The 12,958-nt window shown below is 40.2% G+C and overlaps 1 protein-coding gene across 1 annotated transcript in view; it reads left to right on the top strand.

The window, feature by feature from the left end:
- Window positions 1-12,958, top strand: part of FBXW8 (F-box and WD repeat domain containing 8) — a 112,469-nt gene that overhangs the window by 63,267 nt on the left and 36,244 nt on the right. The window contains exons 6-7 of the mRNA XM_027864177.1: window positions 6,939-7,135; window positions 9,367-9,573. Of these exons, the coding sequence (XP_027719978.1) occupies window positions 6,939-7,135; window positions 9,367-9,573 (404 nt within the window). The remainder of the gene's footprint in view (window positions 1-6,938; window positions 7,136-9,366; window positions 9,574-12,958) is intronic.

Here is a 12,958-nt window from a genome sequence, read left to right on the forward strand (position 1 = left end):
GCACCCCCACTCATTTTGGTTTTGTTCGTCTAAAAAGACCCAGCTTTGACTTTTGTGTGTCTTTCTTTTTATGTCTTTCACTAAATATTTTGATCATTAACAAATGGGATATTGTTAATAATCTCCTTGTTCACATATCATCTCAGAGAATTAAACTTCTTTTACCTGGGCTAAAGGGATGTTATCAGGGAAAAGTCCTGACTCTTGTTTTTTACTGTACTGATTAACAGCCCATGTTCTCCATTTGTGTTTAAACCATGCCAAGAAGTCTAGACGAAGGGCATTCACCTGCCTATTTGCTGGACCCCTGTGGAGGATTTAGGGAGATAGTAAAGTGTGAAAGGGTTGTGGGAGCTGCCTCTTTGGAGGTAGTATCCACCCCATGCAATTCCATTGAAACCTCAAAGATGTGAGACAAATGAAGGGCTCTGAGTTTGCTTGCTGTATATTGTACCTAACCTAGAATGTTTTGTGACAGACAGTTTAACTGTATTCATTGTAGGCAGTGGCCTAATGCTATAGGTGAGCTACATTTGTATTAGAAGGAACAGCTTCTTGGGAACTTTGGAGGTGACATATATGTCAGGCTGTATTTGTCTGATTTTGGGAGTGATAGATGCTCTTTATCTGTTTGCATTATGTGTTTTCCTTTTGCTCCTGGGGGAGAAAAAAATAGTTAAGGGATTACTGTAGTGAAAGGATTAGGGATCCAAAGCCTTCCATGCCATCAAGAAACTTCCTCATTGGTTGAGAATGAGCACGGGATTGCATTCAGAAATTGACTGATCCTTATTCAGAGACCCCAGGTGGGCAGCTACCAAATTTGACATGGCCATATTTTCGGATGGGAATAGAAACACCAGGGTTCCCATCACAGAGAAGATTACAAACCAACCCAGGCTTAGAAAACTTTAGTTAAGGTTTATTAGATTGGAAAGCCCACTTGATACTTAATCTGAGACTAAGTTGATTTTTTTTACACATATATTTAATATATATGTAAATATATATGTATATACATACATATATATACATGTATATATATGTACACATATACTTCTAATTATTTTCTCATACTGTATTCTTTCTAAAATTGGCATATTCTCTTTCACCTTATAAAAAATTCCTAGAAATATATTACTGTGCTCTGCTGAAAATGAATTTCTGAAAATTCTAAAATTTTCTCTGAAAAAATTGAGATCATTCACCGAGAGTGCCCTTTTTTCACCTCCTCCTCATTTCACATCACTCAGCTGTCTTCTCCTGCCACCTCCTTCTTCATTTGTCTCACTTGAACACGTGGCTCTTATCCTCTCCAAGGCAATCCCTTTTGCCTGCACGAGTGATTCCATTCCATCCCATCTTCTGTGGTAGATTTCCCCCTCTATCATCCTCACTCTCTCACTAATATTCAATCTCTCCTTGCCTACTGGCTGCTTTCCTGCTGCCTACAAACATGCCTGATTTTCCCCCATCCTCAAAAAATCCTCATTGATCCAACCTTCCCCAATTAGCTATTAGCTTTCATCCCTTTTGTGGCTAAACTGCTTCAGAAAGCTGCCTGTGTTTGGTGTGTCCACTTTCTTTCCTCATCCTCCTCTAAACCCCCAAACTCATCATTTATTCCACTGAACCCGTGCTCTCCAAAGTTACCAAGGATCTCTCAATTGCCCTCTACTGGCCTTTTTTCAGTCTTCATCCTTCACCTCCCTGTAGCCTTTTACACTGTAAATCACTCTATCCTTCTTGACAGACTCTTTTGTCTAGGTTTTTGTGGCACAACTCTTTCCCAGTTCTCCTACCTATCTGACTGTTCCTTCTCAGTCTCCTTTGCTGTATCTTCCTCTGGGTCATATTACTGCCCATAAGGGTCCTCCAAGGCTCTGCCCTAGGCCCTCTTCTCTCTCTCTCTTTCTCTTCACTTGGTGATCTCAGCAGCTTCCATGGGATCAGTCATCATCTGTCTCTATGCTGATGATTCTTATATCTATTTAACCTCTCTCCTCACCTCCAGCTGCCTTTTAGACATCTCAACCCATCTTAAAGAGAATTCACTCCCTCCCACCCCAAACTCCCTATTTCCAATTTTCCTCCCACCTCCCAGTCTCCGGGGCTGTTAACCTCAGTGTCATTCTCAGCTCTTCGTTCCCACTCACCGCACAGATTCAGTCTGTTGTTGTTTTGTTTTTAACTTTACAACCTCTCTTTTATGTGCCCCCCCACCTTCCCTCCCTACCCCCATGTACTTCTGGACTGGCTGGACCCCATTGGTCAGTCTCCCTGCCTGGAGCCTCTCCCCATTCTAAAACATCTTCCACTCAGCTGCCGAAGGGGTCTTCCTTAAGCGTAGGCCTGACAATGGCACCCACTGCCCGACTCAATAAACTCCACTGGTTCCCCATTGTCTCCAGGATCCAATAGAAAGTCTCCTGTCTGGTTTTTGAAGCCCTTTACACACCTTTCTGACCTTCTTATGCTTTCCTTCCCTCTACAAACTATGATCCAGTAACACTGAGCTTTGCTGTTCTTCTCACAGGACACCTTCACCTCCAGACTCTGGGCCTTCTCACTGGCTGTCCCCACTACCTGAAATGCTCTCCTTTCTCACTTCCACCTTCTGGCTTCCCTGACTTCTTTTAAAAGTCAGCTCAGGTCCCACCTTCTCAAGAGGCCTTTCATTGTCTACCTCCCACCCCCACTTCTAGAGATTACCTTTTTGCAGCTTGACAGCTCTATTAAAGTTTTGCCTAGAATTCTTTTGAAATGAGTGGATAACGTTATAACATCAGCTAGGTGGAGCAATGGATAGATAGAATGCCGGCCTGAAGTCAGGAAGACTTACTTTCCTGAGTTCAAATCTGGCCTCAGTTCCCTCAGCTGTAAAATGAGCTGGAGAAGGAAATAGCAAACCACTCCAATGTCTTTGCCAAGAAAACCCCAGATAGGGTCACCGAACTCGGAAATGACTGAAAAATGACTGATGTTGCAAGATTCCTTGATGTTACAGAAAACATTTGTCGTGGGATTTTTGAAGCTACAAGAGACCTAAGAAGTCATCTAATCCAAATCCATCATTGGAAGCCTAGGCCCACAGGGATGAAGCCATTTGCCCACGGTTACACAGCTGATCCCTAGCAGAACTTGGCTTCCAAACCAGTTCCTCTAACTTCAGGTCCATCAGTCTCTCTACTGCATGCTTTGCCAATGTGCATATGAAATCAATTCAATTCAACAAGCATTTATTAGGCTCCTACTATAGTCTTGGCACTGTGCTGGTGCTGGGGATACGGTGAAAAAAAAAACACACCAAAATAATCTTTGTCTTTAAGTAACTGACATTCTGCTGGGGCAGAAAAAATAAAGAGTTAGTAATTTGCAGTTTAAAAATTGAGTAACTTTGGTAATGTGCATCAATCAAATATTTATGGAATTATAATTGTTTGCTAGGATATGCTTCCAATATTATGTAAGTAGCAGACACTGGACTGGAAATCATTTTGATTTCTGCCTGTTTAATTGGTTGTCGTGGCCAAAATATGATAAATTACCCCAGGGGCAGTGGTGACCAATGAGATATATTCTCAGCAATGGCATCTATGTGAGAGAGACCAGTCAACAAACATTTATCAAGTACCCACTGTACATTGACCTCCATCAAGGGTGGGGAACCTGTGGCCTCAAGGCCACATGTGGCCTTCTGGGTCCTCTGGTACAGCCTTTTGACTGAGTCCAAGTTTTACAGAAAAAATCCTTTTATGAAGGGAATTTGTTCTGAGAAGTTTGGATTCAGTCAGAGGGCCGTGCGTAAGGGCCTAGAAGGCCTCGTGTGGCCTTGGAGCCACAGGTTCCCCACCCCTGGCCTAGATATAATCTTGGTCCTCAAGGAGCTTGCACTTTAGTAGGATAGACAGCCTGAGTTCTGCATTGGTGCTTCAGAGGAGGGAAAAATCCATGAGGAAGGTCTCCAGCATCTTGGGTAGAGGCTGTTATGGAGGATTGACTTGGACAGTTGGAGAGGCATGGCAGGGCTCTGGTGTCCGTTATTTGAAGGGGGACCGAGACGCATGAAGTCATGGTCCAGGAAAGTCCCTTCTACTGATTGGTGGGCTGCTTCAAAATAAAGACAGGAAGAAGCATTTGGAAATGAAGCATTAAGCAGATTCGGGGAAGCCGCAGCCTCAGACTCAGGGAGAGCTGGGCTGGCTCTCGCTCCTGTGCCGGTCACATGTGGAGCTGGTGCCATCTTAGACTCAGGCAGCTCACTTTGCAGCAGAATTTCAAAAGGTCTCTGCTCACTTGAAGGCCTGTGGTGCTTACTCCTCACCTCACTTTGTTCTTGTAAATGAAAAAAAGAAAAAGAAAAGATGCATAGAACAGAACCAAAGAAGTGTGATTTGTTAGCAAATGTAGATAGTTTCCTATGTTCAACATGGTATGAAGACAACACACTGCACTGGAGGGTTAAGGCAGCTCCTGCCTCCAAGGAGAGGGATCTCTTTCATTTCTCATCACATCCTGATTCTGCTGATAGATGGAAATGCTTGCAACCCAACCTAAGAGATTATTCTTCTATTGTTCTGGACTATGTTATTTTATGGTAAAAGCCCCTGGCCAAAGTACTTACAGTTGAAAGAAACAGAGTATATTGAACAGAGAACAAAAGACTGAAAATGGGCTGCCAAGGGAAGACAGATGTAAAGCCACGTGGGTGTTCTAGGGATAAGAAGTAGCAGGAAAATTGACATAGATTTGTGAATGAAAAACAGAGGCAAGAGAAATTGGCAATAGTGATCGATTTAGTGAGTATTCATATTTAACTAAGCACCATGTAGAACTTACAGAAGACAAATTCTACTCAGATTCACAAAATTCTGGGCCGTGTAATTTTCTCTTAATGGATTTTGGGGAATGAATTGAACTGGAACTAGAGGCGAGGGTGTCTGGAGGGGGTCCTGTTTTTCATACTTTGGGATATCTTATACTTGCCAGGCTCTGTTGAATCAGGATACATTTTTGGCAGTGGAATTTTGAGTGAGTGGAAAGACATGACTTACTATATAGGAACTAAACAAATCGAGCATGTTTACTAATTGTCTGTCATTTACAAGCACTGTGCTAGTGCTGGAGAGACAAAGATGGAAAGCTATAGAGGTCTTTCCCAGCAGGAGTTTCCAATCAGTAGAATGTGAGGCCCTTACTATGCCCAAAGGGCTGTAAAACCAAGCATACTCTTTGATCCAGCAATACCACTACTAGGTCTGTATCCTAAAGAGATCACAAAAAGTGGGAAAGGACCCACATATACAAAATATTTATAGTGGCTCTTTTTGTGGTGGCAAAGAATTGGAAATTGAGAGGATGCCCATCAGTTGGGGAATAGCTGAACAAGTTGTGGTATATGAATGTAATGGAATACCATTGTGCTATAAGGAATGATGAGCAGGCAGATTTCATAAAAACCTGGAAGGACTTACATGAACTGATACTAAATGAAGTGAACAGAACGAGGAGAACATTGTGCAACGATCAACTTTGATAGACTTAGCTCTTCTCAGCAATACAATAATCTAAGACAATTCCAAAAGACTCATGATGGAAAATGCTATCCACATCCAGAGAAAGAACCATGGAGTCTAAATGCAGATCGAAGCATACTATTTTCTCTTTTTTATTGTTGTTTTTTCTTTTTTGTGGTTTTCCCCTTTTGTTCTGATTCTTCTTTCACAACATGACTAAGGTAGAAATATATTTAATATGATTGATTGTACGTGTATAACCTGTATCAGATTGCTTGCTGTCTCAGGGCAGAAAGGGAGAAAAAATTTGGAAGGTGCCACACTTGCTACAGCATCTGGCTTTGAGGTCAGAGTGGAATGCCCCAATGAGAAGGGATATTTTGAAGTTCAGAAGATGGTGAGTTTCTAGTTCATTTACTTTCTCTTCTGCCTGTTTAATTGGGAGGTGGAATCGGTCTTAGAAGAGAATTTCTAGACAGGAGGAAAATGTTGAGCAGACTGGGAATGTCATAGTGTGCTTTGGAGCACAACAATGCAGAGACAGAAGAAAAAGTTAGAAAAGTTTGTTTAAAAAAAAAAAGGATAGAAATAATCATTATTGATGTCAAAGAATAGCAGAGCTCTTTGGAAAACAGTGGTTTGAGCATGGGTATCATGTACCAGTAACTAAAGGTTCATTTCAATTTTCTCTAGGCTTTTTGGGAAGTTTTAGAGTTCCTTATATTTCAGTTAAACAGAAATCACCCCAATGTGTAGGTTCTATTTTTCCTGTCTCTGCCACTCTTAATTTTTTTTATTGGTATCCTTTGTTTTGATTATTTCCAAATATATCCCCTTCTCCTACCCAGAGAACCATACCTTATAGCAAAGAATAAAAGAAAAGGGGAAAACCAGTTCAGCAAGACCAATCAACATATCAGTCAGGTCTAGTGGCATATGCATTGTTCTACACCTTTACTCCTGTCATCTCCGCAAAGAAAAGTTAGGTATATTTTATCGTCTATAATTTATAATTACACAGAATCATTTTTCATTTTGTTGATATTCATGTTATCCTTCCATTTACATTGTGGCAGTCATTGTGTTTATTGTTTTCTTGGTTTAATTTATTTCCCTTTGCATCAGTTCACATAGGTCTTCTCATGAATCTCTGAATTGTTTATAGTCATTGTTTCTTACAGTATAGAAATATCCCATTTCATTCATGCACTTAGCACGGTGCCTGAAACTTAGTAGGTGCTTAATAAATGTTTATTGATCAATTGATTGCTGTACCACAACTTGTTTAGCTGTTTTCCATCAATGGGGACCTACTTTATTTTTTAGTTCTTTGTTACTACAAAAAAAAAAAAAACCACACACGAGTTTTCAAATAATTTAATGCTCTTAATTGCATTGCTTGTATTATCTCTTTCTGCTCAGGGACTGTTAATGTTTGGAGTCTGATGATTGGCCGTGATCCCGTCCATTGCTATCAACATAACCTAAGAATTCAGGCACTGGCACTCAGCCTAGAGGGGGCCACAATTGCTACGGCGTCTGGCTTTGAGGTCAGAGTGGAATGCCCCAATGAGAAGGGATATTGGGAAACAGCGGCTCATTTTGAAGTTCAGAAGATGGTGAGTTTCTAGTTCATTTACTTTCTCTTCTGCCTGTATAATTGGGAGATAGAATTGGCCCTAGAAGAGACCTTCTAGACAGGAGGAAAATGTTGAGCAGACTGGGAGTAATCATAGCCATTGAAGGCCTAGATGCTGTCTGTGCCTTGATGGACTAGTCCCTCACCCCTCGAAATCTGAGATCAGTTTCTGGCCCCAAACTCAAGTGAAAATGAGTGTTATAGTGTCATTCAAGTCCATATGGTGAGGGAGATTTCCCTCCCACTCTTTAATTAAAATTTTTTGGTCAAAATTAGACTGAAAATTGGCTTTCTTCATCCCAAGATTTTCTCACGTGGAATTAGGAGTAACTCTTGAGTGAACACAGATTTAAGTCAGTGTTAATTGGTTAATTGGTTGCTACAGGATGCCACATCTGAAGCTGTATTTTCTTGAGATTGTGGCTTATTTCGGACTGGTTCAGAATCTGGTTTTTCTTCTTTTTAAAAGAACCTTTATATTATTATGGTTGAAGAGTATTTGGAGGCATGGAGGAAGAGTTGGACGTGGTTTGAAACCCTTTCTGATGAATTTGGATCTAATAGAAACAATCTGAGTGAGCAGAAGAAAATCAACAATGATTCATTGGCCAGGATTGAAATAAGCCCTGATCCCCATCTCCTTCCCTCCTGGCAGAGATCTTGTTAAGGTTGTGTATCTTCAGGTCCCGATGACTGGATCACACGCACATATATATTTCTTACCCTTTCATGATCAAACCTGGTACTCATAGTAATTGCTTAAGAAGCTACTGTTCTCAAAGGTTTTAGTGATCCATCTTAGTTGGTTTCAGAATGAAAATGGAGGTGTAGTTGTTTCTAGCTACCAAAAGGTACATCCTTGGTCTTTTGGGAAAAAACACTAAGACTTGTCATGGAAATATGTGGTCACTATAGGCTACTAAGACATGAAACTCTTTAATGCATATATATTCTTGTGCTATCTGAAGGAGTTGTAAGTACAGAAAATAAAATGGATAGGCTTACAAAGGAAACAAATTCTAGTGAAATAGTTATTAAAATATTTTTTAAAACAAGCTACCCATAAATATCACAGCCAGCTCATTGATGATTTGGACACACTTTAAGATTTCAACAAAATTTAAATTACCAACAGAAAGCCAAGCAGTTATCTGTCTTGATTCTGTCATGGAAGTTGTAGTTTAGCAGAAGGAAGAAGGAAAGATTCTAACTAGGAAGAAAAAAAACCAAGTAACTTTATTATAAGACAGCTTTTAAAGTATATTTTATTTCTATTCCAAGATGGGGAGGAGGGGGAAGTTGTCAGCAAATACTGTACTTCCTGCAGGCCTCCGCCATCACGGTGTGCCATTTTGTTTTTTCCAGATAGGCTTGACAACATTTCAGCGTTTGTAATGTTAGCTCAGAAAGCCCATCCTTTGTGCTAATTCCATAACTTGGAGTGTTAGGGTACCATTCACACTGTGGGGATTGAAGATCAACAAGGTCGCCAGTGTTTGCTATCTTACAAGCTCTCTTGGATGGCCTTCGGAATTCAGGCTTTTTGACCTCTTGGCCTATTGTCAGGATAATGCCATTTGTACTATTTATTCTTGTAAGACCATAGAGGGGTTTATAGCCACGATTTTTTTTTAATACAGCCATTGTATAGAGTAAAAACGTTACTCTAGGAAAAAATGTACAAGTAATTATTTGCTAGTTATGTAGAATCAAAAATAGAAGTGTGCAAGTAACTCCTACCTTTAAAAGAGGAAAACAGCCTCTTCACCTTAGTACTACTCATGTATTCATGTAATTTAAGGGTTATAGCATGGGATATAGAATTGTGAAAGTCTAAGATCTTATCTAGATCTTATCTAGCCTTATCTGTCAGTCAGGTGCCGCTTTGGGATGTTGGGCATATCACTCAATTTTGCCTTCTCATTTTTCATCTGCGTACATGACATGAACACAGTGGTGATATGAAGATGTAGGTTATTTATTTATTTTCTGTCATCTGAAGATAAAATCTTTGTAAGAATCACGGTACCACATATGACATATGAAGAGCCAAAGAGATGGTTTGGAAGCTTTTAACTGCTAAGTTTGGGGTTTTGCTTTATGCTAAGATCCTGTTTTTGTCAGTGTGGTCCTGGCTGAACTTTTAAATTCTAATGTTAAGAGCCGTTCCAGCGAGGCCATTAAAGATTTTCAAAACTTTTCTTTTAATAGGTCAACTTTCTTCATCTGATTCCAGATGCTGGAAGGCATCCTGTTGCAGTTGCAGCTGCTGAAGATGTTGTATACCTCCTGAAAGCAGACAACCCAAGCCGAGTTCTTCATTCTGTGTATGGCCAACCTGTCACCTGTCTGGATGTCTCTTCTAAGGAGGCAGCCTTTGGCGTAAAAAGCTTAGGGTGGATGAATGAAGGAAACAAGGTACGGAGAAGTTAGTTGGGAAAGATAGAACTTGACATTCTTTCAAAAGCTAATGAAAAAATGGAATTTTTCGGGTAATACTTAGACTGGGGGGGAGGTCAGTGGGGAGGAGTTTGGATTTTTACAATTCAAATAATCTTAGATTCAGAAGAGAACTCAGAAACTTTTACTTCAACTTTGTACACCATATGAGAATTCCCTCTATAGTATTTGGTCAGCCAAACTGCCACTGGGATAAATAGCTTGGGATGTGGTTAAAATCTTTTCCCTACTTAGTATTTTGCTATCCTTGCAATAGAAAGAAAATCCTGAATAGTAGCATTGGGGTATAATGGGACAAGCACTGGATTTTGAATTAAAGACCCAGTGTTTGAATTCCAGTTCTTTCACTTATGCCTGTATAATGTTGAGTGAGTCATTTCTCCTTTCTGGTCCTCAGTTTCTTCCACTGTAAAATGAGGGGGTTGAACTAGATCAGGGCTGCCCTACCTTTTGCAGTCCTTGTACTCTGTGGCTTTTAGAAGGTGAAGCTGACAGGGAAAGTCAAAGGTAACCAGAAGGTTTTCTTTCTCTGAGTTATACTTGGAAAAAGAGAGGGATCAGAGAAATTCTGGGACTGCTGCTCAGGGTGCGTGGAGCAATGAATACAGAAACAGAGTAAGTGGAGTTTCTTGTTTCTTCCTTTGCTTCTCTTTCACCTGCCTAAAAGAATGGTATTTGGACTGAACAGGAGAGGGTCAACGTGGCTACTGGGAAATTGAAACTCAAGAGATGGAAGGAGACAGAAGAGAGCAACTTGTTTCCCTTGGTGTATTCAGATCACCAGGCCCAAGTGGACTGTCTCCCAGGGTGCTGAGAGACCTGACTGAAATGATGACCAAGATGGCACTCCTGATATGGGAACAATCAGAGAGAGTGGGACGATGCCTCAGGACTAGAAAAGCTCAAATGTTCCCAATTTCAAAAAAGGAAAAATAATTCAAGGGGATGTCAAGAAAAGGTCTAGTGAGATGTTTCCTTTTTTGAGAGAGTAACTGTTGTAAGAGGTCAGGAGAATGCTGTGCGTACAGCTTACCTAGATATCAGTGAAGAATTTGGTGATGTCTCTTCTGTTATTTTTATGGAGAAGAGGTTGAGACGTGGGCCAAATGGGAGGAGAATGGAGTGGGTTGAGAACTGGTTAAATGACCAGACCCAGATTAGTTGTCCCTCCGTTACTGTCACCTTGGAGGGATGTACCTAGTAGAGCATCCCAGGAGTCTGTGCTGTTTAACCTTTTTTTGTCATTGACTTGGCTGTTGGTGTGAATGTCACACTTATTTCGTAGTCTGCAGATGCCACAAAGCTGGGAGAGACAGGCAGTGTGTCAGATGACAGAGAGGGGACTAAAACCAGCTATAGCATTTTAGTCCAAATCTAATTCATTAAAACTTAGCGGTGGTAAGTGTCAACTCTTATGGGCGTGGGTTAAATGTTTTGAGTCCACATATGGGTTAGGAGAGGTGTCAGCCTCTTCCAGTGGAAAGGACAGTGAATTGGGAGTCCGAGCATCTGTTCTGTCACTTGACCCCTGTGTGTTCTTGGGTACCTCACTTCTCTCTGGCCCTCACTTTCCTTCTCCTTATAATGAGAGGTTTGGACCACATGACCTCTGAGGCCCCTTCCAGCTCTGTATCTATTATCAGATGACCTATGGGAGTCTTCTTCCTGAAATGTTTTCAGTATGACTTTTCTTTCTCTTACGGGGAGGAGGTTAAAACACACACACACACACACACACACACACACACACACACACACACACACACACAGAGATCCCTGTGTGCTCTAGGTCTTGCTGACAGTAAGTAGAAGAGCCAGGAAAAATGTAGCCTGATTCTTGGGAAGGTAATGATCTCTGCTTATTCCAAAACAAGTCTCTGAACTGTAGAATTCCGGGTGCCGAGAGCTCCCTTTCCTGCATCCTCCTGTGGAAGGCGGTTTTTTCCAACTGCCCACAATCTCCTCGCACTACTAGACCACCAGAATCACTAAAAGGAGCCCTTCTTATGACCAACTTGAGTACAACTTGTATTTTCTCCTGAAAAGAATTTATCTTTCCCTGTTCCTGAGCTCTGGAAAGTGGATTTTTGCAAGTCAGTGAAATGAGATAGCAACAATGATGATACTATTGATTTTTTTCAACCTTTTGTAAAGCAACAAAATAGATTATTTTTTTCATAGTGTGCAATATATTTTTTAAAAATTTACTTAGTTTTGATTGTTGCATTGAAAAACAGAATTACCTCAAATGGGAGAGTGCAACCAAAAATGGAAATTACTTTGAGATAGCTTTTTTATGTCTCCAGTCCCTTATATATTACATTAGTATCTCATCTATTATATGCTAATATCCACTTCTTGAAACACAACAGATCTTCTTGGTCTCTGATTATTATGATTTCTTTTTTTAACTCAATTTTATTTTTCTCAAATACATGTAAAAAAATCCTTTTTTTTAGATTTTAGATTATATATGTGAAGTCATGCAAAACATATTTCCATATTAGCCGTGTTACAAAAGAAAACACAGACCAAAAAAAAAAAAAACCCAAACAAGAAAATAAAGAAAGCTAAGAAGTATGTTTCAATCTGCATTTGCATTTCATCAGTTCTTTCTCTGGAGATGAATAGCATTTTTCATCATTAGTACTTTGAAATTATCTTGGGTCATTGTATTGCTAAGTCATTCATAGTTAATCATCATACAAAATTACTGTTACTGTTCTCCTACAAGGTTCTACTCACTTCACTCTGCATCAGTTCATGTGAGTCTTTCCACTAATGAAAGCATCCTGATCGTCATTTCTATACAGTAGTATTCCATTACAATCATGTACCACAACTTGTTCAATCATTCCCCAAATGAGGGGCATCCCTTCAATTCTTTGCCCCTACATAAAGAGCTGCTATAAATATTTTTGCATTTTTGTACAAATAAGTTCTTTTCCTTTTTTTTTTAATCTCTTTGGGATGCAAACCTAGTAGTGGTAATGATGGTTCAAAGGATAAGAGCAGTTTTCTAGCCCTTTGGGCATTCCAAATTGCTCTCCAGAATGGTTTGATCAGTTCACAACTCTGTCAGCAGTGCATTAGTGTCTCAATTTTTCCACATCTCCTCCAACATTTATCATTTTCCTTTTCTTTCATATTAGCCAATATGATGGGTATGAGGTAGTAACTCAGAGTTGCATTTCTCTTGATTATTATGATTCTTGACACATAATCGGTATATTATGGTAGAGAGACCATTGGATTTGAAGCCCAGCTCTGACACGTACTAGCTGTGTGACCTGGGACAAGCCATTTAATTTTTCAGAGACTCAGTTTCCTCAAATACAAATTA

This window comes from Vombatus ursinus, unplaced genomic scaffold, assembly GCF_900497805.2.
Source record: "Vombatus ursinus unplaced genomic scaffold, bare-nosed wombat genome assembly UNPS02001287.1, whole genome shotgun sequence".
In the NCBI taxonomy this organism is placed as follows: Eukaryota; Metazoa; Chordata; class Mammalia; order Diprotodontia; family Vombatidae; genus Vombatus; species Vombatus ursinus.